Here is a 26,277-nt window from a genome sequence, read left to right as displayed (position 1 = left end):
ACCGAATACTGGATTTCAGACAAATCAGAATGTTGTACGAGCTGGAGAGGAACTTGGGGGTAATGGGTTTCATCAACTGCTACCCTGTCCTTCTCATTGGTGGTGGGTGAGGGCTTTGAGAGACTCTGGGCCCGATTTTACCATTTTCATTCTAAGTGCTGAATCTGGGCGCAATTCAGATCCGACTTGGCAACCTGTTCTCAGAGGCCCCCTTACACACTCAGCCTGAAAAAAACCCGCGAGTCTGAATCGCACTGTGGGCGGGGCTTATCGCGCCAGATTCGCTGCAGCTCCAATCGGAGCTTTGAACTGCGCATGCGCAGTGAGAAAAAAAAATTGAAAAACACGCCTCTGTCACATCCCTCCTGGGCTGCAAAAAGCGGATAAAGCAGCCTGGAAGCGATGGCCTCCACAGACATCGCCCCACTCCCACAACATAACTGTCCCCCTTATCCACCCAGCCCCCCCCACTACCCAGACTGATCGTGACCCTCTGCCTCCCTTCCACCCCCACCGATCGCCTGCAGAGTGACAGCGGTCCCCCCCCCCCCCACCCCACCAGAGAGTGATTGGGCCTCCCTCCACCCCAGAGAATGATCGGGCCTCCCTCCTCCCTCCACCCCCCCCCCTCCCCCCCCATATCTCTCAAGACAACGATCGGGCCTCCCTCTCCACACCCCCCTTCCCCACCAGACAACAATCTGACCTCCTTTCCTCCCCCCCGCCCCCCCCACCCCTCCCCCTCCCCTCCACCACCACCACCACTACCAGAGAATGATCTGGCCTCCCTTCCCCCCACCCACCTTCACCCCCATCTCCCCCCGCCCCCCCTCCAGACAACGATCTGTCCCTCCCCACCAGAGAATGATCTGGCCTCCCTCTCGTCCCCCCCCCCAACCCCCTTCCCAGAGAATGATCTGGCCCGCCTTCCTTCCCCCACCCCGCCATCGATCTGAGTCAGAGAGCCATTGGAAGCTCTGAATTTACCTCTTCAGAAGCTGGAGCGCCCGAAACAGACCTTTGCTGAGCACGTCTGTTTCGCGCCAAATCTGGACATGCAAACGTGATGGTAAAGGGGGAAATGCTGGTAAAGTTGGGGCGCAGCACATTAATTCAATTTAAATGCATGCAAATGCATTTAAATCGCCGTTGTGCCCGTTTTGGGCGCAATTCAGATCGCAGCCATTTTTGGGCCTTGGTAAAGTGGGCATCTGCGTGGACGCGAGCGCGGATCATGTTAATGGCCTCACGTCCGACTTTATCAAGTTTCCGTGCCCGTTTTCGGGCACGACGAAATGGTAAAATCAGTCTTGTAAATATCTAAAATCTGCCTCCTTCACCCAACTTCTCCCACTTCTCTGTCCTTGTCCTATAGAAGCCAGTTTCTTGTATTGACACAGATCAGGTTCCCTTCTTTGAAAGACATTAGTGAACCAGTCAGATTTTTAAGACAATCCAGTTTTCGTGGTCACTTTTTCCTTTACCCCACGCACTCTCTCTCCCTCAGCTCTCATAGAAGCCAGAGACATGTGTAGACCCAGACTGGATGGGCAGATTCCTTCCCTGAAGGACATTAGTGAACCAGTTGGGTTTTTATGACAATCGATCAGTTTTCTTGGTCTCTTTTCCCCAGTGCCGGCCCCACAAATTACCAGATTCATTCAGCTCAATTTCACAACCTGCCTTTGTGTTTGTGTGGGTTCTCTCTCACTCCCTTTTGCCTGTTTCAAATCAATTTCACAGGGACTGGAGTGGGACAATTTGCAGTCCGGGAACTGAAAACAAACATCATATCAGGAGCTGACGGAGTCACCCAATTTATCATAACCTGAATATCAGTGGATTTTGATCATGGAAGGAAAAAGCACCGTTCACAGTGGAGAGACACCATACACGTGTTCTGTGTGTGGACGAGGTTTCAGCCGATCAACTGGCCTGTCAAAACATAAGTGCAGTCACTCCATAGAGAAACTGTGGAAATGTGTGGACTGTGGGAAGGAATTTAATTACCCATCCCAGCTGGAAACTCATCAGCGCAGTCACACTGGGGAGAGGCCGTTCACCTGCTCTGAGTGTGGGAAGGGATTCACTCTGTCATCCCACCTACTTACTCATCAACGACTTCACACCGGGGAGAGACCTTTTAAATGCTCAGACTGTGGGAAATGTTATAAAAGTTCCTGGGAATTGATGTCCCATCAACATGTTCACACTGACGAGAGACCATACAGATGCTGTCACTGTGGGACTGGGTTCAGGCAATCGTATAGCCGTACTGCACATCAGCGAATTCACACCGGGGAGAGGCCGTTCACCTGCTCTGAGTGTGGGAAGGGATTCACTCGGTCATCCCACCTGCTGAGACATCAACGTACTCACACTGGGGAGAGGCCATTCAACTGCTCCAAATGTGGGAAGGGATTCAGACAGTCATCTGAACTGTTGACACACGAACGCATTCACACGGGGGAGAGGCCACTTACGTGCTGTGTGCGTGGGAAGGGATTCATTCAATCATCCCATTTGCTGATACATCAGCGAGTTCACAGTGATAAAAAACCTTTTAAATGCTCAGACTGTGGGAAATGCTTCAAAATGTCCCATCCATGTGTTCATAGTGAGGCTGAGGGGTGACCTTATAGAGGTCAAAAAAATAATGAGGGGCATATACAAGGTAGATAGTCAATATCTTTTCCCACAGGTAGGGGAGTCTAAAACTAGAGGGCATAGGTTTAAGGTGGGAGGGGAGAGATACAAAAGTGTCCAGAGGAGCAATTATTTCGCAGAGGGTGGTGAGTGACTGGAACAAGCTGCCAGAGGTAGTAGTAGAGGCGGGTACAATTTTATCTTTTAAAAAGCATTTAAATAGTTATATGGGTACGATGGGTATAGAGGGATATGGGCCAAATGCGGGCAATTGGGATTAGCTTAGGAGTTTTAAAAAAAATAAGGGCGGCATGGACAAGTTGGGCCGAAGGGCCTGTTTCCATGCTGTAAACCTCTATGACTCTATCTCCCTTTCCTCTCTGAAGTCCTTGAACGTTTTACCTTCCACATATTGTAAATTGTTTTACCTTTCTGACCTTGTATAGGAAAGTTTATTTTTATTCAGTATCTGTGGAATCTTGTGCCTTATTCACTTGTTACATATCTTGAATCTCCACCTTTATCTATTTTATACAAACTCACTCAAATCTAAAAGCAGTTTAGTGGGAATTGGGAAAACAGAAGGTGGGTTTCCTGGACAGGATGAGCTGCTAAGAGGAGATGGAGAGCGTCACAATCCCAGCTGGTGTTACTACTGGACAGGAAGGTTCCAGAATAAGACGCTGGCTCAATTGACCATAACATTTACCTTTTTGTTTTAGAAATGTGGATGAACAGAGTCACAGGATGGCCCATTAGCTTTTAACAAAAACATCTTTTAAACATGAAAAGATTGACAGTAACACAAGATTCCTTCATTCCGCCCACCTCCTGCTGCAGTGAACACACAGACACAGTGAGGGAGCTCCCTCTAGTGGCGATGGGTGGTAAATGGCCTCTGCCTGGGAGATCACTGAATCCTCAGACTACTGAAGGATCTTATTCAAACTTAGAAACGTTGGAGGATTGTGCTGCTGTATTTTTATTGTTCCTATTATTTTTATATTAACGCAGTCGAACCTATTTAGAGAATTGAAACCAATCTCAGAAACAGCTATAGGCGAACTCACAGATACACAAACACATTCACAGATATACACTCTCAGAGAGACACAGACAAACTCACACACACAGACATGTGGACAAAAAAACACTCTGACTTACACAAATATACACACACACTATCACACCCACTCTCACAAACACAGAGACAGATTGAGACCACGAAAGGTTGATGTCAATTTCAGTCCAAATAATTTGCTGGGCACTAAAATAATAACAGAAGCAAATCTGAGGCTCGGTGTGTGGGTTTTAGTGTGAAATTAGAAAATGTATAAATTTATCCCATAGCTCCGTGTGGGAGTGGAATTGATGATTTGTCTGCTGTCTATCTCCCTGAATATTAAATTGGAGAGATTATAAAATTTGAATTGTAATATCTAATGGTATAAAGTGTCTGAAAGCAGGGTGGATGTGATAAAGGCTGGAATAATGACTGGGGGAATGAGGCTGAAAGTGCTGTGCAGAGTGAATGGTTCTTATTGTCGGGAGGGATGGATAGAGGGAGGGATGAATGAATGGCGGTGAATGCGAGAAGCTGAAGACCGCAAGAAACTACAAAAGTTTGTGAATGTAGCCCAATCCATCACTCAAACCATTGACTCTGTCTACACTTCCCGCTGCCTTGGCAAAGCAGCCAGCATAATTAAGGACTCCACGCACCCCAGACATTCTCTCTTCCACCTTCTTCCGTCGGGAAAAGGATACAAAAGTCTGAGGTCACATACCAACTGACTCAAAAACAGCTTCTTCTCTGCTGCTGTCAGACTTTTGAATGAACTTACCTTGCATTAAGTTGATCTTTGTCTACACCCTAGCTATGACTAACCCTACATTCTACACTCTCTCATTTCCTTCTCTATGAATGACATGCTTTGTCTGTATAGCGTGCAAGAAACAATACTTTTCATTGTATACTAATACATGTGACAATAATAAATCAAATCAAAAACATTTATATTTGAAGAGGTTCCCAGTCTGTGCAGCAGAACTGGGGAAGCCTTTGGGCAGAGACTGTGCTGCTGTTTACCCTTCTGATCGATGGTAGTCATGATGTGGAGATGCCGGCGTTGGACTGGGGTAAACACAGTAAGAAGTTTAACAACACCAGGTTAAAGTCTGTTGTTCTGTTTTTTGTTTTAAATAAATGTTCCGTCCTTACACAGAGATATCTGCCACGTGAGTTTTATATTGTCTGTAATTAAATTATATTGTTTTATATTGTCTGTAGTCAAATGATCCCATAGCACTCGCCTTAATTTGGAAATTTGTAATCTATTATGTGCTTATGTGAAATGCACCTCAGTCTCTTGGTTTCACCTCATGGTTTGCACCTCTGCTCTGTATGTGTTCTCTATCTAGCTTGTGGCATGTCTGCCTTGTAAGTATTTCATCGGACGAAATATAGAGAGATTCACACGCTGCAGCGACACTGATAGTTTTTTTAAGGGGCAGTGTAAAGGAAACTATCTTCTGCCACACACTGTCCTGCATCGGCCTCTGATGAAACAGAGCCTTTGCTTTTTAGAATTAACTGAAACTCGGTCAGTGACAGACCAGTTTATGAGTGAAATCACCGAGGTTCTCCTCATTCTTCACTCGTTCTGTCTCTGGATTTTATCATAAAAAGGCAGAGATGAAGGTGTCTTTATACGGATGGGCCACTGGGTGGCGCAGTGACTCTTTCACTGAACGGCCTTGAGTTCAAACACATCCCACACAGGACTGGGGGAACAGACATGTCTGGGAAAGAGGGGAAACCGTATAATATGGAATATGGGGCGGAGTTGATGGGCTTTGGAAAACGGAATTAAGCCAAGCCAGAGATGGTTAAATTTTCATTCAATATTTATTTTAAAAAGTCAGAATATTTTACAGCGACATTATTTTTTAAAGTTAGAAAAGTGAATTTAACGATCGAGCTTCACATTGAGAACACAACACATGCACAGGGAATCCGTCAATATTTGTACATCTGTTACATACACCAGAAAGAGAAAACAGGACCTTAATAGAAAGAGGAATTAACAAATATGGATAAGGAATGAGAAAAGTTTCTTATTTATACATGATATTTAAACTATGGGGAAATTGTTAACCACAATTACATTATAACAAAAAATGCCTCGTACTTTTCACTCTGAAAAAAATACCGTCTATGATTGTCTCAGTTACAGATTCAGAATGATAAACTGAGAGAATTTTACTGATAGAGTCACCAAGGGCAGATATTGTATTTGTGTCATACGGAGATCATAATAATCAGCTGAGGGAAATCTGCAGCATCCAAAATTCAACCCATCACTTGATCTGTAAAAGAAAGATACAATAATGAAGCAGATGTTTATGATGCAGGACATTAAAGTTAGAGTTTTTAATGGAACATTGAGAGATTTTTCAAATCCATTCTGTCAGTTTGATATGTGAGTGCATTCAATCATCTCACCTTCACCAGAGTGACCGCAGTGCTGTAGAAAATGCTCAGGAAGAACAGGACAATGAATGTGGAAGCCGTTGTCCAGATGTTACTGTTATCATCCTCATTGTCTTCAATCCAGATGCGGTCGGTTGAGTCTAGGGGATGGAGACCAGGATATGAAATTAGATTACTTTATTTATCCAGCTAATGTTATTGTTATTTTTCTTTTCCCAGTTCTCCTTTTTAAACTGATCATTTATTCTTGAACTTAATTTTCAATGTATACCTCCTCTTAAGCTCAGGACACTCAGTAACCGATCTCCGTAACTATTTTCACACCTGATCTTTATTGACATTCCTTGGACAGTCCATGTCAGAAAGCACTGAAGATGTTTAATTGAAAATCAGTTGATTTTTTGACAATTCGGAACTATCCCTTATTGAAGAATATTATCACTGATATCGAGGAACGTTCACTAATCAATGATTATTTTCACAGATGGTTACTGATCTGTAAACTGTGAATGTTGTTGTTTAAGAGTTGGGATGTAATTTCCGATCTGTGCTTCTTTATGGTGGAAATGTTTAGTAGATCGTGAGCTTAATTCAGTTTCTCAACGTGTTTATCTGTTCATTGGACATTGGGATAATAAATCTGTGGATATCTCCATTAAAAAGTCACGTTTAAATTTTACTTTCATCATTTGCCTACCGTTTGTATTGAAGATTTTGCATTTGTGTGCGTGTGCATGAGCATCTCGTGCTCTGCATTAATCTTTGGCTCTGAGTTAATATGTGATTATGAGTGTTAATGTGCGCCTACATTTGCCAGTGATTGTTGATTGTGTAGTTGTGTGTCTGCATCTGTGCGCATATTTTATTCTTTTGTCATTGTGTATATATGACTATTATTGTGTGAAGTCTATGAATATATATTAATGCCACTATTAATGCGTGCACATGTGTTTATGCCTATTGCTATGTGTTAATTTCTGTCACTTTAATAATGTTTGTTTCCCTTTCTGTGGAGTTGCCGGCGTTGGACTGGGGTCGGCACAGTAAGTACTCTCACAGCACCAGGTTAAAGTCCAACAGATTTATTTGGTTGCACGAGCTTTCGGAGCATTGCCCCTTCATCAGGTGACTACTTACTGTTTCCCTTTCTGTGTGCGTCTGTTTCTCCATGTGTCTGTGTGCACGCCTGTTGACATGTCAGTGTATGTATACACGTGTTGAAATTCTTTATAACGGTGCGTTGATGTATATTTGTGTTTCGATGTGTAGTAATGTGTGCTATGGTGTTCTGTTCTGTGAGCATGTTAATGTTTGCGTCTACATGTTTGTGTGTAAATGTTTTGCTGTCCGTTCTTCTGTATGCAGTCTGGTGATTTGTTTATATGTATTTCCATATATGTTTGTGAATGTGTATAACATTGTGTGTCTTTATATCTATATTCCTATCAGCGTGAACGTGTGCTAATATATGTATTTATTTGAGTCTAAGTATGTGCTTGTGTATTTATGTGGGTCTGCATGCGTGTGTATCTGTCTATTGTGTCTATGCATGTATGTGTTTGTGTTTGGGTCTGTACCTACTCACGTATGTGTATGTGTATGTACTTGTGTGTTTCATGTGTACATGTGTGCGTTTGTACATATTTGATTATGTGTGTGTGTGTTGTTGTTTTAGTGTCTGTTTGTACAAGAGCGCGTGTCTATGTGTTCGTATGTGTGTGTGTGTGTATGTGTGCGTGTGTATGTGTGTGTGAGAGAGAGAGAGAGAGAGAATGGGTGTGTCCCTATGTATATTTGTGTACGGATGTGTTTGTGTATGGGTGTATTTTTGTGTGGGTGTATTTGTGTAAGTGTGTATTTCTGTTTGTGCATGTGTTGCCCATGAGTGCATTTGTGTGTGCATTCTTGTTTCTCTGCATGTGTGTTCGTCTGTGCAAGTATTGAGTGTACCTATGGTGTGTGAAAGTGTATCTGTTGTGTATTTGTGTGTTTCTGTGTCTGTATTTGAATGTGCCTATCCCTATTTCTGTATATGGATGTGTGTGGGGGTATGTGCATGCGTTTGTGTGTGTATATTTACATGTGTCTTTCTGTATTTGTGTGCATATGTGTGAGTATGTGCATTTGTGTGTGCAGTTGTGCATTTGTGTCGATGTGTGTGTATGTGTGTGAGTGTGAGTGTGTGTGTGTGCGCTTATGTGTGTATTTATAATTGTGACAGTTTTGTGGAGTATTGTCAGTGTGTGTATTTTTTAGCTGTTGCTCCAAGTTTCACCGCAATCATTAACTAAAAATGATCCAAACAATACGAATAATGGAGCATATTTTCAATATTTTGCTGTATGAATGTAGTTTATGTGAGTGGCACGGTGATATCAGGAGAAAGAATGAAATCATTCATTGATGCATCTCAGAAACATCAGGGACAGAACAGTAAAAACCGGGGAAGATTCAATCATTTGTTTCAATTTGCATTATGGGAAATCAATGCCAGGACATGATTAACAGGAATAAGAGTACAGAAACATTTTAAAATTATGTTGCATAAGTATATATGCATCACATTGATTAAGATAATGATACTTCAAACTCTGCAGCAAATAAACCAGAAGCTAATTTATACTGTTGGCAACTGGGTTCTTTGAGTAGAGAGCTGGTCCCTTCCAAACACGTTACTTGCGAAGAGGGAGGGAGTGAGCTCATAATTTCCCTCACTCTACCCGGTGCCTGATGGTTCTAACCGCTGACGAGGTGGAGGTGAGTGGATTAAATAATGACATTCCTCCTCTTTTCATTAAGGAAGTGGTGGTACATGGGTTAGCTACTGCTCTCCCCTCTCTTTGTTGGGTGAGTAGGAATCTGGTATGTTCACAATTTCACTCTCCCCTCTCTCTGATGGGGGGATTGTTGCCCCATGTTTCTGTGTGACCCTCACTTCAGTTCCCAGTGGGTGTGGTGCAGCAGCTTAAAGCTGACATCAATGGTAAAGGCATGGACAACGAGAGAAGCAGGAACACCGAGATCTAAATTGTGTTTGTCAGAAATGTTGAAATTGTCGGAGTTTTCCTCAGGGAGGAAAGTCGGTGAAGATATTTTGCAGAATCCTGTAATGAATGTGCTCTACTCTGTCTCTAACACAGGGTGTATCTGAGCTGGGTGCACTGGTTCAACAAGGCTTGGGCCCGAGACATGAAAATACCTGACTCAAATCAAAGATACATAGTGGAAGTAAAATTGAAAACCAATCAATTAAGCGTTTGGATATTTCATTTGTCGTTAGAGGAAAATGATTTTATTATTTTTATTGAAGTTTTTAATGTAACCGAGTGATTCTCATTGACATGAATTAACGGTGTCCATCAGTGCAAGGGAAATGTTCACAAAACTGGGTTTACCGCTGGATTTGTCAACTGTTCTGTTGATGATCTTCAAGGGGATGGCTTCATGTCCCACCACACAGGAGTAAGAAGCACCGCTGGACCATTCCTCTGCTGCAATGGATAACAGGCTGTACATGAAGAAGGAGCTATTCCCGCTCTCCGCGACCACCTCGGTGTTCTTATAGTTCCCAGGATTCACCGGCTTGTCGTTGACGGTCCACTTGACGAAGATCTCTCGAGGGGAGAAACGTCTCACTAAGCAGCTGAGGGAGACGAATCTCTGAGCGGAGACTTCTTCTGCCGAGGGCAGGAGGACAGAGACGAACGGTTCCCGCGGATTTGGATCTGCAGAAAATGTACAATAAATGTCAATAAACTGGAGAATTCCGGAGAGAATGTAACCACTGGCGAGATATCAGAAAAATGTGCTTCGCTTTCGATTTTAAATGTTTCCATTTTTGACTTCCAGTTTGGAGCAGAGGTGAACACAATTATTTTCTCAAATAACTCAGGGGGCTGGACTGGGAAGTTTCAGAAATTTTACAGCACTGAATCAGGCTATTCGGCCCAACTGATCGGCTTTAATTTTGGTTTTCTGGTTTTTATGCTCCACATCAGGCTCCTCCCTCGTTATTCAATCTAAACCCAATAACATCGCCTTCAGTTCACTTTTCATTCATCAACACATCAAATTTCCCTGTTAAAATATCTACAACCCCCAGTTTTTAGTTAGTGGAGTTTCCACTCAGGGGAGACCATTAATGCACTGAATACTGAATATTGACCAGTACACTGACACTGGAAATAGACACAGTGACGCATTTATTGCTTCAATCTCTCAGCTCACCTGTTTCCTTGTGGATGGATTTTCTTAAAGGAGTCGGCAGATCCTGATGGCTCACCACGCAGTCAAACACAGCCGCACTCAGCCAGGCTTGTGTCGAGATGTTTAAGTTGCTGACCACGCTGTCAGGATCCGCTCCAGGCTTTTCGGCAATCTCTGATTTCAAATACTTCCTGTCTCGGATCCAGGACACGTTGACTCCATAAGGAGCATTAGAAATGATGCAGGTTAAGGTCACGGTCGCCTCCAGTAAGACCTGTTCTATTGGTGGTGGCTGTATCGTCACTGTGGTATCAGGGCACTGGGGAGGATCTGTGAATGAAAAATGAAAATCAACCCTAGTTCCCTCTTCAGAAGCAGGACAGCAGTGTTCAGCCTGAAGGAGACGAAGTTGCCTTCGATATATCAACCTCTAACTATCACCTTTCAACCTCTATGGAGGATGGAAAACCAGCCTGCTCTGTGAAATTATTCTCTTTTTGTTCAAGTATTTTAGCAGCGGTATCATTCTCATGAATCAACATTGCAGTATTCCCCAACAAATATACCATTCCTGAACTCAGGAACCAAGTACTGGCAGTTAGTTTATAAGTAGGGTGGATGCACTTCCCAATATTTTACCCCTATGCTGTGACCTGTGAAACAGTCCGACACCGACTGTCTCTCCAAATCTTACCAGCTGTCTCAGGAAAAAGCTGACATCAAGACCACCTCGCTTACTATATTACTTCAAAATGGAAGGGAACACTATTTCAAGGGGAGGCAGTGGCATGGTGGTGTTGCCAATGGTCTTGTAACCCAGGGCACGACTCTGGGGACACAGATTCGAATCTCACCACTGCAGATGGTGAAATTTGAATTTAGTAAAAATCTATCATTAAAAGTCAAATGATCATCATGAAGCCATTGTTGTAAAAACCCACCTGGTTCACGAATGCCCTTTAGAAAAGTAAATCTGCTGTCTTTATCTGGCCTGGCATGCATGTGACTCCAGATCCACAGCAATGTGGTTGACACTTAAGTGCCCTCAGGGATGGGAAATAAATGCACATCTCATGAAGGAATAACAAAAATTGCTGTTGTGATGAAATTCTGAATGGGGCACTGTCCCAATGCAGCAAACCACATGACAGTAAATTAGAAGTTGTTCTATCTTTGTACTAACTTTAATAGATCCCTAATTTCGATTAACATCGAAATTATATATTTTATCGTCGGTTTGAGTCTCTTACCCAGAGATCCGCTGATGTTCTGACTCTGGGTGAATCCTTGATGAGTGACCTGGCAGGTATAGACCGCTTTGCTGATCCATTCCTGAGCGGAGACTGTCAGCCGACTGCTGGCCGAGAAGTTCCCGTTCACTTCACAGGCGGGAGAGGTGACAATTCCTGAATCCATGGGTTGTCCATTCTTCAGCCACTTCACCGTCATTGACTTTGGCTGGAAATCGATGATTGAACAGACGATGGTTGCAAATTTTCTGCTTGTGATTTCTTCACTGGAACTCACGGTGAGGATAACGGTTGGGGGGAGAACGCGTGGGCCTTCAACAAACAAATGTTCAGACGTTACTTGAAGATTCAATTGACATCAATTAAAATTAGTTCTTTTATTTTAGCACCATCGCTGCCGATTTGAGAATTATATCCATGGTTTGGTTGAATTGGCAGGGAAATGGCGAATGGAATTCAACCGTCAAAAGCGCCACACAATGCATTTGGGGAGGGAAAACAAAGCAAGGCAATAAACTGGAATGTTAAGAGGGATTGAGGAAATGCAAGACCTTAGAGTGCACGTCCACAGGTCCTTGTAGATGGTAGGGCAGCTGGAAAAGTTGATCAAGAAAGCATATCAGATTAGTTCCTCTATTATGTGAGATATTGAATGCAAAAACAGTGATGCAATGATGGAGCTGTATAAAACGCTAGTTAGGCCACGTTTGGAGGTTGCTGTACAGTTCTGGTCACCACGTTGCAGGAATAACGTAATGACTCTGGAGAGAGATGAGGTTTACAAGAATGTTGCCAGGGACTGAAAATTCCCGCCATGAGGCGAGATTGGATCGGCAGGGTTTGTTCTCCTTAGGAAAAGAGGAGGCTGAGGCGTGACATAATTGTGGTTCACAACAAAAATAAGGGACGTAGGCAAAAATAATTCATTCCCCAAGTGGAGGGCTCAATTACCAGGGAGCAAGGTCATTTAAAAGGCATCTGGGTCTGCATCTCAAGTGCTTTAAGCTGCAATGCTACGGAGCAAGGGCTGGAAAATAGGCTTACTTTGTCAGGCTCGTTTATTTGTTCTCCCTTTTGGCCAGCACAGACATGATGGGCCAAATGGCCTCATTCTGTACAGTAACATTTCTGTTGTTCTTTGGTTCTGAGCAACTTTTCAGTCAGGAGGCACTTACCTGGATTTTGCATAATTCAATTTTTCAGAGTGCTACATATCAGTTATAACTAAAGCCTTATACAGTTCAATCAGAGCGTTCCTGTCTTGCCCAAGTTCCACAACACTTACATTGCATTCCAATGCTCTTGACCGAGCTGCTGTGTCGAACCTCACACTTGATTTTGCTGCACTCTCCCTCTGACTGGGTGATGGTTAACTGGCTGCTCAAGGTGTAGGTTCCCTTCGCGTTTCTCACTGATGGATAAGTCTTAAATCCAGTGGCGATCAGCTGCCCATTTTTCTTCCAGGTCAGTTTGGAGACATCTGGAGAGTAGTCCATCGCCAAACAGCCGTAGGTGATGGAGCCAGCGGAGTTGTGTTGCTGACAGGAAGAGACGAGGCTGTAGAGAGTGGGCGGAGACGGTGTCGCTGGGAAAGAATAGTCGATTCAACAAGTTAGATTCTTACCTGCGTTTATTAATTAATCAAACATATTTATACAAGTAAGTTTCTATATTAGGTATAGCTCTTGCGGCTAAAGGGATCAATGGATATGGGTAGTCGGCGGGGTCAGGACATTGACGAGCCGTGATCAAAGTGAATGGTAGAGCAGGGTCAAAGGGCCGAATGGCCTACTCCTGCTTCTATTTTCTATGTTTCTACATCACGATTTGTCTAGAATTATGAACTTAACTTAATATTTCCCGATTAAGACCTACATACACCTTTCAGCTTCTGTTACTCCTATCATTTGAGAATCGCCATCTTTGTAGAAACTCACATCAATGTCTCGACCTCTATCAGGTTGGAAAGACAAAAACATTTTGATGTCATTGTAATGACATACCATTCATTGGATTAACAGAGAAGAGTAAAGAGTTTCTCCATTACTTCAGGCACTACCTATTTTTCAAACAACAGGACTTTGTGATGAAGAAGTTGTCTCTTCATTCATATCAGCCACTCGCCTGATGAAAGAGCTCCAAAAGCTCACGATTCCAAATAAGCCTGTTGGAGTTCAACCTGGTGTTGTGAGACTCCTTACTGTGCCCACCCCAACCTAGCGTCGGCATATCCACATTGTAGTTTTGGCTATTGCCTGTGTTCAAACTAACTGATGCCCCTTCCTCTCTCCAACTCACTGCCTCTCACTCCACAAAATGAAGATTAGTGACTTTGCTTCAAAACTACCTTCGGAATGAATACTTACTGAATGACCAGGAAACTCTCAATGTGATTACAAATTCAAATAATTGCAACATTGACTAATTGAAGGGTCATACATTAATAGCAAGAGTTGGCCATTCGGGCCCTGACGTCTCCTCCATTATTCGCTGAGATTACAGATGATCTGGTTGTGGTGCTAGCTCTATTTTGCACATCCTCACTCCGCCCGTCGATCACCCACTCTCTGCCCATTTTCCCGACTCTCTGCGCTTTCCCCTGGCTCTCTGCTATTCCCTGTGGCTCCTTTCGCCTTTCACCCGGCTCTCCGCACTTCCACCTGGCTCTCTACACTTCCCTCCAGCTCTGTCCCCTCTTCCCCGGCTCCCTGCCCTTTCCCTCAGCTCCCTACCCTTTTCCCCGGCTCTTTGCCCGGTGTCCCTGCTCCCTATCCACTTTCCCCTTTCCCCTGGCTCTCTGCCCTTTCCCCCTGACTCTCTGCCTTTCCCCTTGACTCTCTGCCCTTTCCTCTGGGCTCTCTTGTCCTTTTCCTCGGCTCTCTGTCCTTTCCCCGGCCTCCCTGCCCTTTATCCTGGCTCTCTCCTCTTTCCCTGGTTCTCTGCCCTTTCACCTGGCTCCCTGCCCTTTCTATTAGCTCTCTGCCCTTTCTTCTGGCTCTCTGCGCTTTCTCCTGACTCTCTGCCCTTTCCCGGCTCTCAGCCCTGTTGCCCGGCTGTGGGCCCATTCCCCAGGCTCTCTGCCCTTCCCCCCCGGCTCTCTGCCCTTTAGCACGCCTCCTGTTCTCCCCGGCTCTTTGCCATTGTCCTTGGCCCTGAGCCCCCAGGGATTCCCCCCAGCTCTCCACATTCGCAGGGCAGCTCCCACATTTGAACACCAAACTGCCGCTTGAGATCTTTCTTCTCTCTCATTGCAGACCTCCACACACAGGTTTAGCGAGTGTGAGTGAGAGAATGTGAGTGCGTGAGGGTGAGTGATTGAAGGAGTGAGAGTGGATGAGTGATGGTGTGTGAGTGACGGAAGGTGGGTAAGTGAGGGTGAGTGAGTGAAGTTCTTTCAGTGAGGATGAGTGATTGAGGGTGAGTGAGTGAGTGTGGGTGAGGGTGAGAGAGCGTGAGTAAATGATGGTGTGTGAGAGAGGGTGGGTGAGTGAAGGTGGCTTAACGTGTGAGTGAAGGTGGGTGAGTGAGTGTCAGTAAGAGAGAATGAATGAGGGTGAGTGAGTGAGGATGCGTGAAGGTTAGTGAAGGTGGGTGAGTGAGAGCGAGTGAATGAGGGTGAGGAGTGAATGTGACTTAGTAAGTGAGGGTGAGAGAGTGAGTGAGTCAGGGTGTGTTATTGAGGGTGGTGTGTGAGAGTGTGTGAGGGAGAATGAATGCGGATGGGTGGATGAGTGCAGGTGAGTGAGTAAAGGTGTTTGACTGAGGATGAGTGATTGAGGATCTGTGAGTTAGGGTGGGTGAACGTGAGTGATGGTGAATATGTGAGGGTGTGTGAGTGAATGTAGGTGCGTGAGTCTCAGTGAGTTTGAATGGGTCAGGTGGCGTATGTGAGAGAGAGAGGGTAATTGAGCTTGAGTGTGTGGGGGTGCGTCTGGGTGAGTGAGGGAGGGTAAGTGGGGAGAGTGAGTGAGGGTGAGTGAGAGTGATTGAGACTGGATGAGTGAGGGAGGGTAAGTGCGGTGAGTGAGAGTGATTGAGACTGGATGAGTGAAGGTGGGTAAGTGGACTGAGTGAGTGAGAGTGAGTGAGACTGGGTGAGTGAGGGCGGGTTAGTGGGATGAGTGAACGAAGGTGACTATGAGTGTTGGTGAGTGACTGAGGCTCTGAGTGAGTGACTGAGGGTTAGTGAGTGAGGTTGAGTGAGTGATAGCGTGTGAGTGTGGGTGACTGAGTGACAGTGAGTGAATGAGGGTGTGTGAGGGCGAGTGAGTGAGTGAGTGCTGGTGAGTGAATGAGGGTGTGAATGTGAGTGAATGAGGGTGAGTGAGTGAGGATGGGTGAGAGTGAGAGAGCGAATGTGTGTGAGTGATTTTGAGTGAGTGAGGGTGTGAGGGTGAGTGACTCAGGGTGAATGAGGATCAGTGAGTTTCTGAGGTTGAGTGCGTGAAATTGAGTGTGTGAAGTTGAGTGTGTGAGGTTGAGTGCGTGAAATTGAGTGTGTGAGGGTGGATGAGTGAGCAAGGGTGAGTGAGTTGGGATGAGTGAGTTGGGATGAGTGAGTTGGGATTTGTGAGTGGGGATGAATGAGTGAGAGTGTGTCAGCGAGGGAAGGTGGGTAAGTGAGGGTGAGTGAGTCAAGTTCTTTGAGTGAGGATGAGAGATTGAGGGTGAGTGAGGAAGTGTGGGTGAGGGTGAGAGAGTCAGTGGGCCACCTCCACCTCTTCCTCTCCATCGATCTTTTCCCGATTCTCCACATTGATCAGCTTTCTGTAACAGGGATGTGTAAATCACCGGGCAGCTGCTTTAATGTCGGTGTCTTTCTTCAAGAAACACGTACCAGTGAACAAATAGTCAGACTGAGGGAGCTGTAGGGAAGCTGACAGCAAAACTAGGATGGGTCGCACAGGAATCAACCAGTATTGGGAGCCAGGCGGCCTTGGTCTCAGACAATTCCCTTCTTATTTTTGGGGTTTTTGTGTCCGGTGTAACACATGGAAATTCCTACTTCTGACCTCATGTTGGAGGGAATGTCACTGTTGAAGCAGTAGAAGATTGTTGGTCCCGAAACAATCCCCTGCCGAAATCCTGCAGTGAAATCTGAACTTAGATGTTTGACCTCCAACCACCAATACCATGTTGCTTTGTGCTAAGTATGACTCCAAACAGAGAAGAATTTCCCGCCGATTCTTATTGACTAGTTTTACTCGGGCCCCTTGATCCCACCCTCATTCAAATGCTACCGGGGTGGGGGGCGTATCGGGGTGGGGGGGGGGGGGTGCGGTGGCGGTGGCACAGTGATTAGCGCTGCTGCCTCAGAGTTGGATTCCCGACTTGGGTCACTGTCTGTGTGGAGTTTGCAAGTTCCCCCCGTGTCTGTTTGGGTTTCCTTCGGGTGCGCCTGTTTCCTCCCACAGTCCAAAGATGTGTGGGTTCGGTGGATTGGCCGTGCTAAATTGCCCCTTTGTGTCAGGGGGACTAGTTAGGGTAGATACATGTGGTTATGGGGATAGGGCTTTGGTGGGATTGCTGTTGGTGCAGACTCGATGGGCTGAATGGCCTCCTTCTGCACTGTAGCATCCTATGATTCTACTCTATGGTGTCAAGGACAGACACTCTGACGTATGTGAGATCGAAAGTGTGTGTGAGAGAGAGAGAGAGAGTGTGTGTGTGTGTGTGTGTGTCTGTGTGTGTGTGTGTGTGAGAGAGAGAGCGATAGGGAGAGAGAGAGATAGAGGGAGAGAGAGGTAGAGAGAGAGAGAGAGAGAGAATGTGTGTGTGAGGATGCCTGTGTATGATAGAATGCGTTTGCACGTGTGTGAGACAGTGGGCTGTGCGTGCAAGAGGAGAGAGTGTGCGTGAGAGAAAGGGTGTGTGAGATAATGTGTGTGTGTGAGACAGAATGTGTGTTTGAAGAGTTATTCTTTGTGTGTGACAGTGTGTCTCTTCTTGAAAATGTATGTGTGTGGAGGGGCGGGGAGAGTGTGTGTGTGGGGAGTCTGTGTGAAAGAGTACTTCTGTGTGTGAGTGTGTGTATGTTGATGTGAAAAGGAGTGTATCTATTTGAGATACACGATGTCTGTGAAAGAGAGTGTGTGTGCTTGAGGGAGGGTGTGTGTGTGGGAGAGTGTTGTGTTCATGTGAAAGACAGTGTGTGTGAGAGGGAGTGCCTATTGGAAAGCAAAATAATATGTTCATCAGTGTGTGAAACTGTGCATGGGATGGCGTGTGAGTGCGAAAGATGTGTACAATGTGTGTGGGAGATAGAAGCAATGTGGGGTGTTTGAGTGTATGTGTGTGTGTGTGTGTGTGTGTGGAGGGGCGGGGAGAGTGTGTGTGAGCGAGAAAAAGTGTGAAACTTAGACAGAATGGATGCGTGAGTGTGTGTGAGTGAAATGACTGTTGAGAGAACATGTGTCTGTGATAGGTGGAGTGTTTAAAGAGCGATACATTGTATATACATGTGTGTTCGAGTGTAAGAGAAGGAGAGACTGTGTGAGAGATTGTGTGCGTGTGAAAGAGAGGGTGTTTGTGAGAGACAGGGTTTGAGAGCAAGATTGTGCATGTGAGACAATGTGTAAGGGGGAGGGTCGGGATGGCGACCTCCTCGTGAACCTGCTCCTGGGCCTGGCGAAACGCGCCATTTACCGGTCCAGGCTGCGGGCGATCGAGGGGGCCGTCCATCCTGACTGTCTTCCCCTCTACCGCGGCTACGGTCGCGGCCAGGTGTCCCTGGAGAGGGAGCATGCGGTGTCCACGGGCGAGGTTGACGCTTTCCGCGCCCGCTGGGCACCGCAGGGGTTGGGGTGCATTATTGGCCCTAATAATCACATTTTAATTTGATGTTTTTAAGTTTCCTTTGTACTTTGATTTCTGTTCGGGCTGTTCCCCCTCCTTTTTGGGGAGCTGCCCCTTTTACTTTGTCCTGATTTAATCTGAGTTTGTTTACTTGGTTTGGTTTGACCTAAAAAGAGGACAATGTGTAAGGGAGTGAGCGTGTGAAATAGAGAGAAATATGTGCCTGTGTGAGAGAATACATGTGCAAGTGTTCGTATGAGTGAGAGAGGGCATCGGAATGTGTGTGAGACGAAGTGAGAGTGTACGGAAGAGGGAATGTGAGAGGCATAGTGCATGTGTGTGTGAGAGAGCGAATGTGTGCGCGAGACTGTGCTTATGGGAGAGACTGTGTCTGTGTGTAAGAGTGTGTGTTAGAGTGTGTGCATGTTCTATGTTTGTGAGAGAGTGATTGTGAGAGAGCCAGTGTGTGAGAGCAAGAATGTAGAGGTGTGAGATAGTGTGCGCAAGAGAAATAGAAATATGTGCGTGTGTGTGTGTGTGTGAGAGAGAAAGAGATGCGTGTGCGAGAGGAATTGTGAGAGAGCGTGTGGAGAAATGTGAGACAGCTTGAGCGTGTGTGACAGAGAGTGGGAGAGAGTCCATGTGAGAGTGCGTGCGCGAGAGTGTGAGACTGTGCTGATGTGAGAGTGTGTGTCTGTGTATAAGAGAAAATGGGTGGGTGTGTGGGGATGTGAGCGCTTTTGTGGATGGGGATGTGAGAGATTGATGGAGAGAGCGAGACGATGTATGTATTTGTATTGAGAGAGTGTATGTGTAACGTGAGAGAGAGAATGTGTATGGGTGTGTAAGAGAGACCGTATGAGAGAGAAAGTAAGTGTGAGTATGTATGTGTGTGTGTGTGCATGTGTGAGAGAATATGAGAGTATTTATGTGTGTGAGAGTGTGTGATGTGTATAAGTCTCTATTTGGCTGATTCAGTCTGGAAAAGCACACTCACTCCACACATACTCACCCATTCACACAGTAAGTGGAAGTGACAAGTGAGCACAATACGGAGCGCGGGCTAAGGGTTGGAAAAACATTTAAATCTTTCGCAATCAGTCGCAATTGAATAATTCACCCTACTCAATGAGGGAAACCTGTAAAAACTCAAGAAATATGACACAATCCAGGGCAAAGCCACCCACAAGATTATCCGCCCCCTCATTCACCCTATTCGCTCTCTCCATCACTAACAAGCAGTGACAGCAGTGTGTGTTATATACAAGATGCACTGCAGCAACTCACCAAGGCTCCATAGTAAACACTGTCCAAACCCGTTGCCTTTATATCCTAACAGGATAAGGGCAGCAGCCACATATGAAGACTACCACCTGCAAGCTCCCCTCCAAGACACACACCATCCTGACTTGAAACAATACCTCAGTTCCTTCTGGGTCAAAATCCTGGAACTTCCACCTAACAGCACGGCGGATGCCTGCAGCATATGGATTGCAGTTATTCAAGGATGCTTTATATCAACACTTTCTCAAGGAACAATTATTGATGATTAAAGCTTCTGGCCGAGCAAATGACTCTAAAATGGGTTTAGAAGATTAAAAATAAGATGCAAATGAATTTGACCCTTCAACTGTCATACTAAACAGGTCATGGACTGCTTTACTACGGAGCACAATATAGTAAATCTCACTTTGCATTTGCTCATCGAACATTCCCAAGGCCGGTACATCACTGGTTAAAAATCATCCAAATCTCCCTCTACAATCTGACGTTTCTGCTCTCTCTGATGGTCACAATATGCTTTAGGGATCTCATTTCTGAGACGCCGAGCCAAACATCAAGTCAAACTGTCACATTTCTCACAGATACAAGTTTATTGAAGAAATAAATCAAATTTCACTCCCTGAAATACAGCAGAAGGAACCAGAAGTTTTACAACCAGTCAGGCAGATTCCTGGTCCCAACACAGTGACCACGCGCGCAGAAACAGAACAGACACAAACGGTGCAACAATCGATTTCCCAGCAGGTAGGTATGATCAATCTGTCAATTTAATTCAAACTGTTTGATTCTAATTGATCAATGTTCAATTTGCAACAGAAAATCAATAACCTCTTTTAAATAAAACTGATATTCATTTCAAAACTCCTGTCGATTTTAAATTAAGTCTCTCTGTCTGTCTCACTTCTCGAAAACTATGTAAAAATGTAATTTCGCTGAAAATTAGGAATCAAAAATAACAGATTCAGGACAGTTCAATGTCCCCGACAGAGATACAGTGACACAGTAAGGATTAAATAAACCAAGAAACATTTACATTGAAAATCATTACCTGATTCGATCGAATTTCTTAATTAAATGTAATCAACAAAATATTCGAGATAAAACACCTTATCGAGCTAAGCATAGCTGATGAAAGAAAGGTTTTGTCTCTTAATTCATTTTCGATACAATTAAACATTCTCTGAAACGGATGATACTTTGCACGCCCGTGCATTATTCAAGGTATTTTGTTTTGAATTAATTAGCACCAATATTATATTTTGTTTTGTTAATTGCCGGTTACTTTTCCTGTTAGCTGATTTGTACTCCCTAATAAAATCAGTTTTCAATCATTCAAAACTTTCCCTGCCTCGACCATTGTGAAGTAATTAGGTTCCAATTAAATCTTAAACAATAAACTTCAAATTACTGAATGGAAAAATTCAGACATCTGTAATTCATTTGCTTAAATCGAATAACATTGTCATGTTTTTTCATTTCCACTTTTACTCCAAATGCCTTATTATAACCTGCAAACGTGTTAAGAATGCATGTTTCTGAATTTGTATATACTGTAACGGCCTGGCAGTTTGAGGTCAATGAAGCTGCTTCCTAGATTTAATAATTTGGACCATCCATATAATTTAATTACTGAACATATTGTTTAAATTAAGAAGTTCTGAATTAAACAATGAAAAACACAATGAGGACAATTGATTCAAATCCTCTGCAACACTGAAACATGATGCACAAAATAAGTCGAGACTTTTTCTTCAGTATAATATTTAATACTAATTAAACATAATGCTCAAATAGAATCAATTCTTCCATTCTGTCATTTATTCATCCAATAATTCTATTCTATGTTCAGCAGTAATGGGAGACAGGATGTGATTATTAAATGCAGAGCAAATATTACTAATATAAAAATATTATAATATTATAAAAATTAATTATTTGAATTTCAAGTATTAAATTGCAAATCTCTAGCCAGTTTCTGTTGACACCTTACGACAATTCAAACACCATTATATGAACAATTGTTTAGTGTTAGCGAATTCCACCTGTCAGAAAACTGTGTTCACTCTGTCACATTTATTTAAACTGCGGGATTCTAATTGATCAATTTTCAAACTACAACAAAAATCAATAACTTCTTTTAAATTAAACTGATATTCATTTCAAAATTCCCTTCGACTTTTAACTATTTCTCCCTGTCTATCTCAAATTTCGAAAACTAGGCAAAAAAAATATTTTTTTTCTGAAAATGAGCACATCAGATATAACAGATCCAGTGTAGTGTAATGTCCCTAACAGAGATACAGTGACGCCGTAAGAATTGTAATTCATGATTTACTTTAATCTGCAAGCATCAGTTAACATGAATAAAATGCTCAAATATATATTTGTTTTATTTTTTCCGATACCAGTTTGTTTTATCCTGACAAGGATGTTTAAACGCAGTTTGTTTTTTTCATTTAGCGAGAAAAAGTGTAACCGCTCAGGATCACCGAGTTGAAACAATACAGAAACAATTGAGAAACACCAAACCATTTCACAAATTTTGGGATGAGATTAGTGATTAATTACCTCTGCATCCAACTACAAATTACTTGGAAGGAATGCTGCGCCTGCACAGAAACAATGTAATAATCGGGCACAAAAATTGCCAAATAGCGTTTTATTGCCAATTATTCTCCAAAACTCAGATTTAAGTGAATGCGAACTTCATCGGGGATATAACAATTAATGCAAAGTATCTTGTTGAACTGAGCGCTGCTGTGGAAACAGCATGTTATCATGGAAATAGTTTCTGGAATTATCACAAAATATTTCCAGCCGAGAAACCTTTCTGGTCATGTTAATTGTATGCAAAGCACAGCAGAACTATTAACGCCGATTAATGCGAAATGATATTAATGGAAAATAATCTTTTGTGAATATGTAGTTATGTTACCGATTAATAACAGTTTGATTTATATTAATTTTACTATCAAACTTGTTAACGAGAAGTTTCTTTTTGCAGCAACTACTTAGTGTCCGATTGAGCGTTGTAAGACATGATTTATTTTAATTTCTAAGTTAGTTAAAATTTATTAAAATGCTGTAATACCTTTATTTTATTTATTTCACAACCTGCTTATTTTCTCCCTACAAGGATTTTCAAACTCATAGATTATTTGCATTTAACCAGAAAACGTGTAACCGCTCACTGCCACCGAGTTTAAACAATGCAGAAACACCAAAACATTTCACACATTTTAAACATTCTTAGTGACCCAACAACAGAACCTCCTCAACAGAAACACACCAAAACACATCAATGAGGGAATGAATCCGTTTCACGGGGACGCAACTCAATTATCCATTCAACAAAATCAAAAATATGATTGCAAGGAAATCTCAATATTCAATCCGGTAAACCAGCTCGTCACCAAATATATGAATGATTGAACTAAACAGAAATTTGGAATAAGAGCAATAGCATTGCGAGGAGGTGGAATATGTCCAACAAATTAATATTGAAATTTTACCACATTCTATTCATATTGGGTCATATTTCAAACAGATTTCAAACATATTAAAATATTGGGTGGGTAAAAGCTGCAGCCGTCAGATGCCACCGAGGTTAAACATGGCATGTATCCCAAATTGTGAATGCTGTGGTAAACTATGTTTTGGACGAGTGGCATAAACCATGGTTTGGTTTAACCTGCAATTATCAGCTATGATTTAAAAAAATACAAATACAATAAAGCCTGCCTGATTTCTGTCTGCAGGCACGCGTCAAGTAGTTTAAAACCCGCAGACTGTTTGTATTCAATCACAAAGTGTGTAACAGCTCAGTGTCACCGAGTGGAAACAATGCAGAATCTCCGAACCATTTCACAAATTTTACTTATTCAAAGTCACCCAGCCAGACAACCTCCTCACCAGAAACACGCAGCACTGAGGGACTGAACCCCGGTTCATGCAGAAGCAGCTCAATTCTACAAACAGTTGCAACAGAATCAAATTTCACATTGGCAGAAAATCTCAATTTAAAATCCAGCCAATCTGACCATCACCAAAGCAACTAATGATTAAAATAAGCACAACAATGAGATAACAAAACCAGATTGTGATTAAGCGGAACATGTTCGCAACATTAAAGTAGAAACTTTAACACATTTTGTTAATATTGGGTTAGATTTCAAACACTTGTGCAGTAGATGGTGCAACTCGCAGCCACTAGATGTCACCGAGATTAAACATTGAAGAAACGCCGAACTGTTTAACAAAAGGAATGCATTTAAAGTAACCCAGCCACACAATGTCCTCAGCAGATAAACACCAAATCACAACAAGAGACTGAATCACTCAGTATCGCCTTTTGTCAATTAACAGTAGAATTCTATAACCCCCATTTTAAGCAGGATCACATGAAACATTGTAAAGATTTTCAGCACAGAATCCACCAAACCACATTACATTGAACGAATGAATTAATAAAATCGAGAAAAAGTACAAAACAAAAACTCAAATAAAACACTGACTAAATAAATGCATGGTTCTTACCTGCAGTCACCGTCACCATGGTCCCTTGTCCCCAGTAGCCCATGGCGTCACAGTGTCACATTCTCGAGGCTGGGTCATACAATAACCATCTCTGCACAAAATAGACAGAAATCCATCAGTATTTTAAAAATTCACAAGCCAGAGGGAAAGCAAATCACTGCATGTTCATGAAATTATTATTGCACTGGTGGATACCGTTCGCTCTTCGTAAATAACCTTAATGTTTTATATTTCATAGAGGATCACATGATCAAGTTACTGAAAACACCAACTGATAATCAAATAGTTATCATAAATTTTCCATATTAATTCTCGCTATTTGTGTAGTGCTGGGACATAAATAATACAGCACTGTAAATAATGCTGGATTGGAAAACAGAGCACTGCCCCAGTCTCGGTCAATTAGTGCTGAGGGGTTTTTGTATTGACAGTAACTGCTGTGCCACCCAGTTATCACAGTGAGACACAGCATGACAAATACTGTGCCCGACTGCTAACTGTTTAATTTCACTGCTGTATCAAAAATCTGATTCTGTCTCATCCACGAGCGAATGAGTGAGATATTTCAGCTTGTCCTGGTCATTGTATTTATAAAGGGGATCGGAATGCTTTTAAACTCTCTGTGTAGATTTAGCATATCGGTAAATATAGATTTTATGGGAAGATTTTTATACCTTTTCACAAACTAATATTACTTCCACACATTATTTCACTGAAGCCTCGTTTACTTTGAAACTCCTGCTGTGGCACTGATCACCAATTTGAGCAATCTCTTTCCATGAGGTTTTTGTATGAGGATGTCGCTGTGCCCAGCACTGTGACCCCACTGTAGTATCACAGTGACACACACTCGCACAAAAACTGCACTTACTTTCTGTTCAGTACTCCCCCGCTCAATATTCACTTCAAATAGACCATTATTCGTGATGTAATTTACACTTCATGCAACAGTTTACAAAACACAATCTAAAAACATCTCCTCCAAGTGTCAGAAATACTAAAACGAGCATTATATCCAGGTGTGTAATTGCTGAAACTGTTAACAGTAAATATAAACAGAGTGAAAAGCTCAGCCCGTTATGTCTGTGTGTTTTCTTGGTTTAATGTTTAATTTTCACTAAGTTGGGTTTGTCAGAAGCAGTTTGTGTTTTGCTTCTGATCACTGTTAGCATTATATTTAAATCAGATACTGACCTTCAGGTTATAATGAAAGTTGCTGAATTCCCTCTCGAGCGGTTCTTGTTCGGGTCCATCCCTGGTTCCTCTCGTTGTGGTGTCTTGCACAGTAGTAGATGGCGGTGTCTTCGGTCTTCAGCCTTGTCATCTCCAAAGAGAAGATTTTGGTTGAAGTGTCTTTCGACGCACTAAATCGATCCTTAATTGCTGGGGCGTAGCTGTTGCTGGATGAAGTATAGTACCACACCAGCCACTCCAACCCCTGTCCTGGAACCTGTCGGATCCAGTACATGCCATAGCTGCTAAGATCGAAGCCGCTGGTTTTACAGGTCAGTGTCAGGGAGCCTCCGGGACGCCCGGTCTCTGCCTCTGGCTGAGTCAACACAACCTCCGACTGGACACCTGTAAAAATAGATCAAAAAACCCGAGGATTAATCCTGGTGTAATGATTTTTGACTCGGGAATATTACAGAGATGGACTAAAACTGAGACAGTAACTTTGGGAGACTTAGACAATGAAAAAATACTACTCACCGGATAAGAAAGTCAGCAACAAACTGAGACAAATCGCCGACCTCATCTTTCTGGTGATTTGGGGGAAATGGTTGTGTCAGAAACTCAGTGAACAAACCACCTCCCGGACTGTTGGATTCCGGTCCCAGTGAGCGGTATTTAAATACCCGGCAGCAGGGGGCGGCTTTCCAGGCGCCGCCTGTTGATTCCCTGCTGGAGGCGGTAACTGGATCCAGGTCCCACCTTCCACACCCCAACAGAATGGACTCCCAGATTTACAAAGGGTTCATATTAAAATGGACATTTTGTCTGTGTCGGGATATTTGTTTGGCTGAATATGTTCATTGTATTGTCTCCATTATTGCTGATGGTGATATT

General features: G+C 43.3%; 1 protein-coding gene and 1 pseudogene across 2 annotated transcripts; one reads left to right on the top strand and one right to left on the bottom strand.

Moving 5' to 3' along the window:
* Positions 1 to 1,851: 1,851 nt before the first annotated feature.
* LOC144484573 (uncharacterized) lies at positions 1,852 to 2,634 on the top strand. The gene is made up of 2 exons (XM_078203058.1): positions 1,852 to 2,093; positions 2,178 to 2,634. Exons 1-2 carry the CDS (start codon positions 1,852 to 1,854, stop codon positions 2,632 to 2,634), a joined length of 699 nt encoding a protein of 232 aa, XP_078059184.1.
* Positions 2,635 to 9,406: 6,772 nt separating this feature from the next.
* LOC144484585 (Ig heavy chain C region-like) lies at positions 9,407 to 26,021 on the bottom strand (annotated as a pseudogene). Its single transcript, XR_013496094.1, has 7 exons — positions 25,921 to 26,021; positions 25,495 to 25,788; positions 24,211 to 24,279; positions 12,881 to 13,180; positions 11,596 to 11,907; positions 10,367 to 10,675; positions 9,407 to 9,864 (listed from the first exon to the last, which is right to left on the bottom strand). The product of XR_013496094.1 is annotated as an Ig heavy chain C region-like (transcript).
* Positions 26,022 to 26,277: the final 256 nt, after the last annotated feature.

This window comes from Mustelus asterias, unplaced genomic scaffold, assembly GCF_964213995.1.
Source record: "Mustelus asterias unplaced genomic scaffold, sMusAst1.hap1.1 HAP1_SCAFFOLD_116, whole genome shotgun sequence".
NCBI lineage: Eukaryota > Metazoa > Chordata > Chondrichthyes > Carcharhiniformes > Triakidae > Mustelus > Mustelus asterias.
This window is presented reverse-complemented; position numbering and strand designations above follow the sequence as displayed.

Bases quoted from the DNA above. Each gene is read 5' to 3' on its own strand.
- LOC144484573 (XM_078203058.1), top strand. From the start codon at position 1,852: ATGGAAGGAAAAAGCACCGTTCACAGTGGAGAGACACCATACACGTGT. The intron at 2,094-2,177 runs GTCATCCCACCT...ATGTTATAAAAG, and splicing joins TGTGGGAAGGGATTCACTCT to TTCCTGGGAATTGATGTCCC.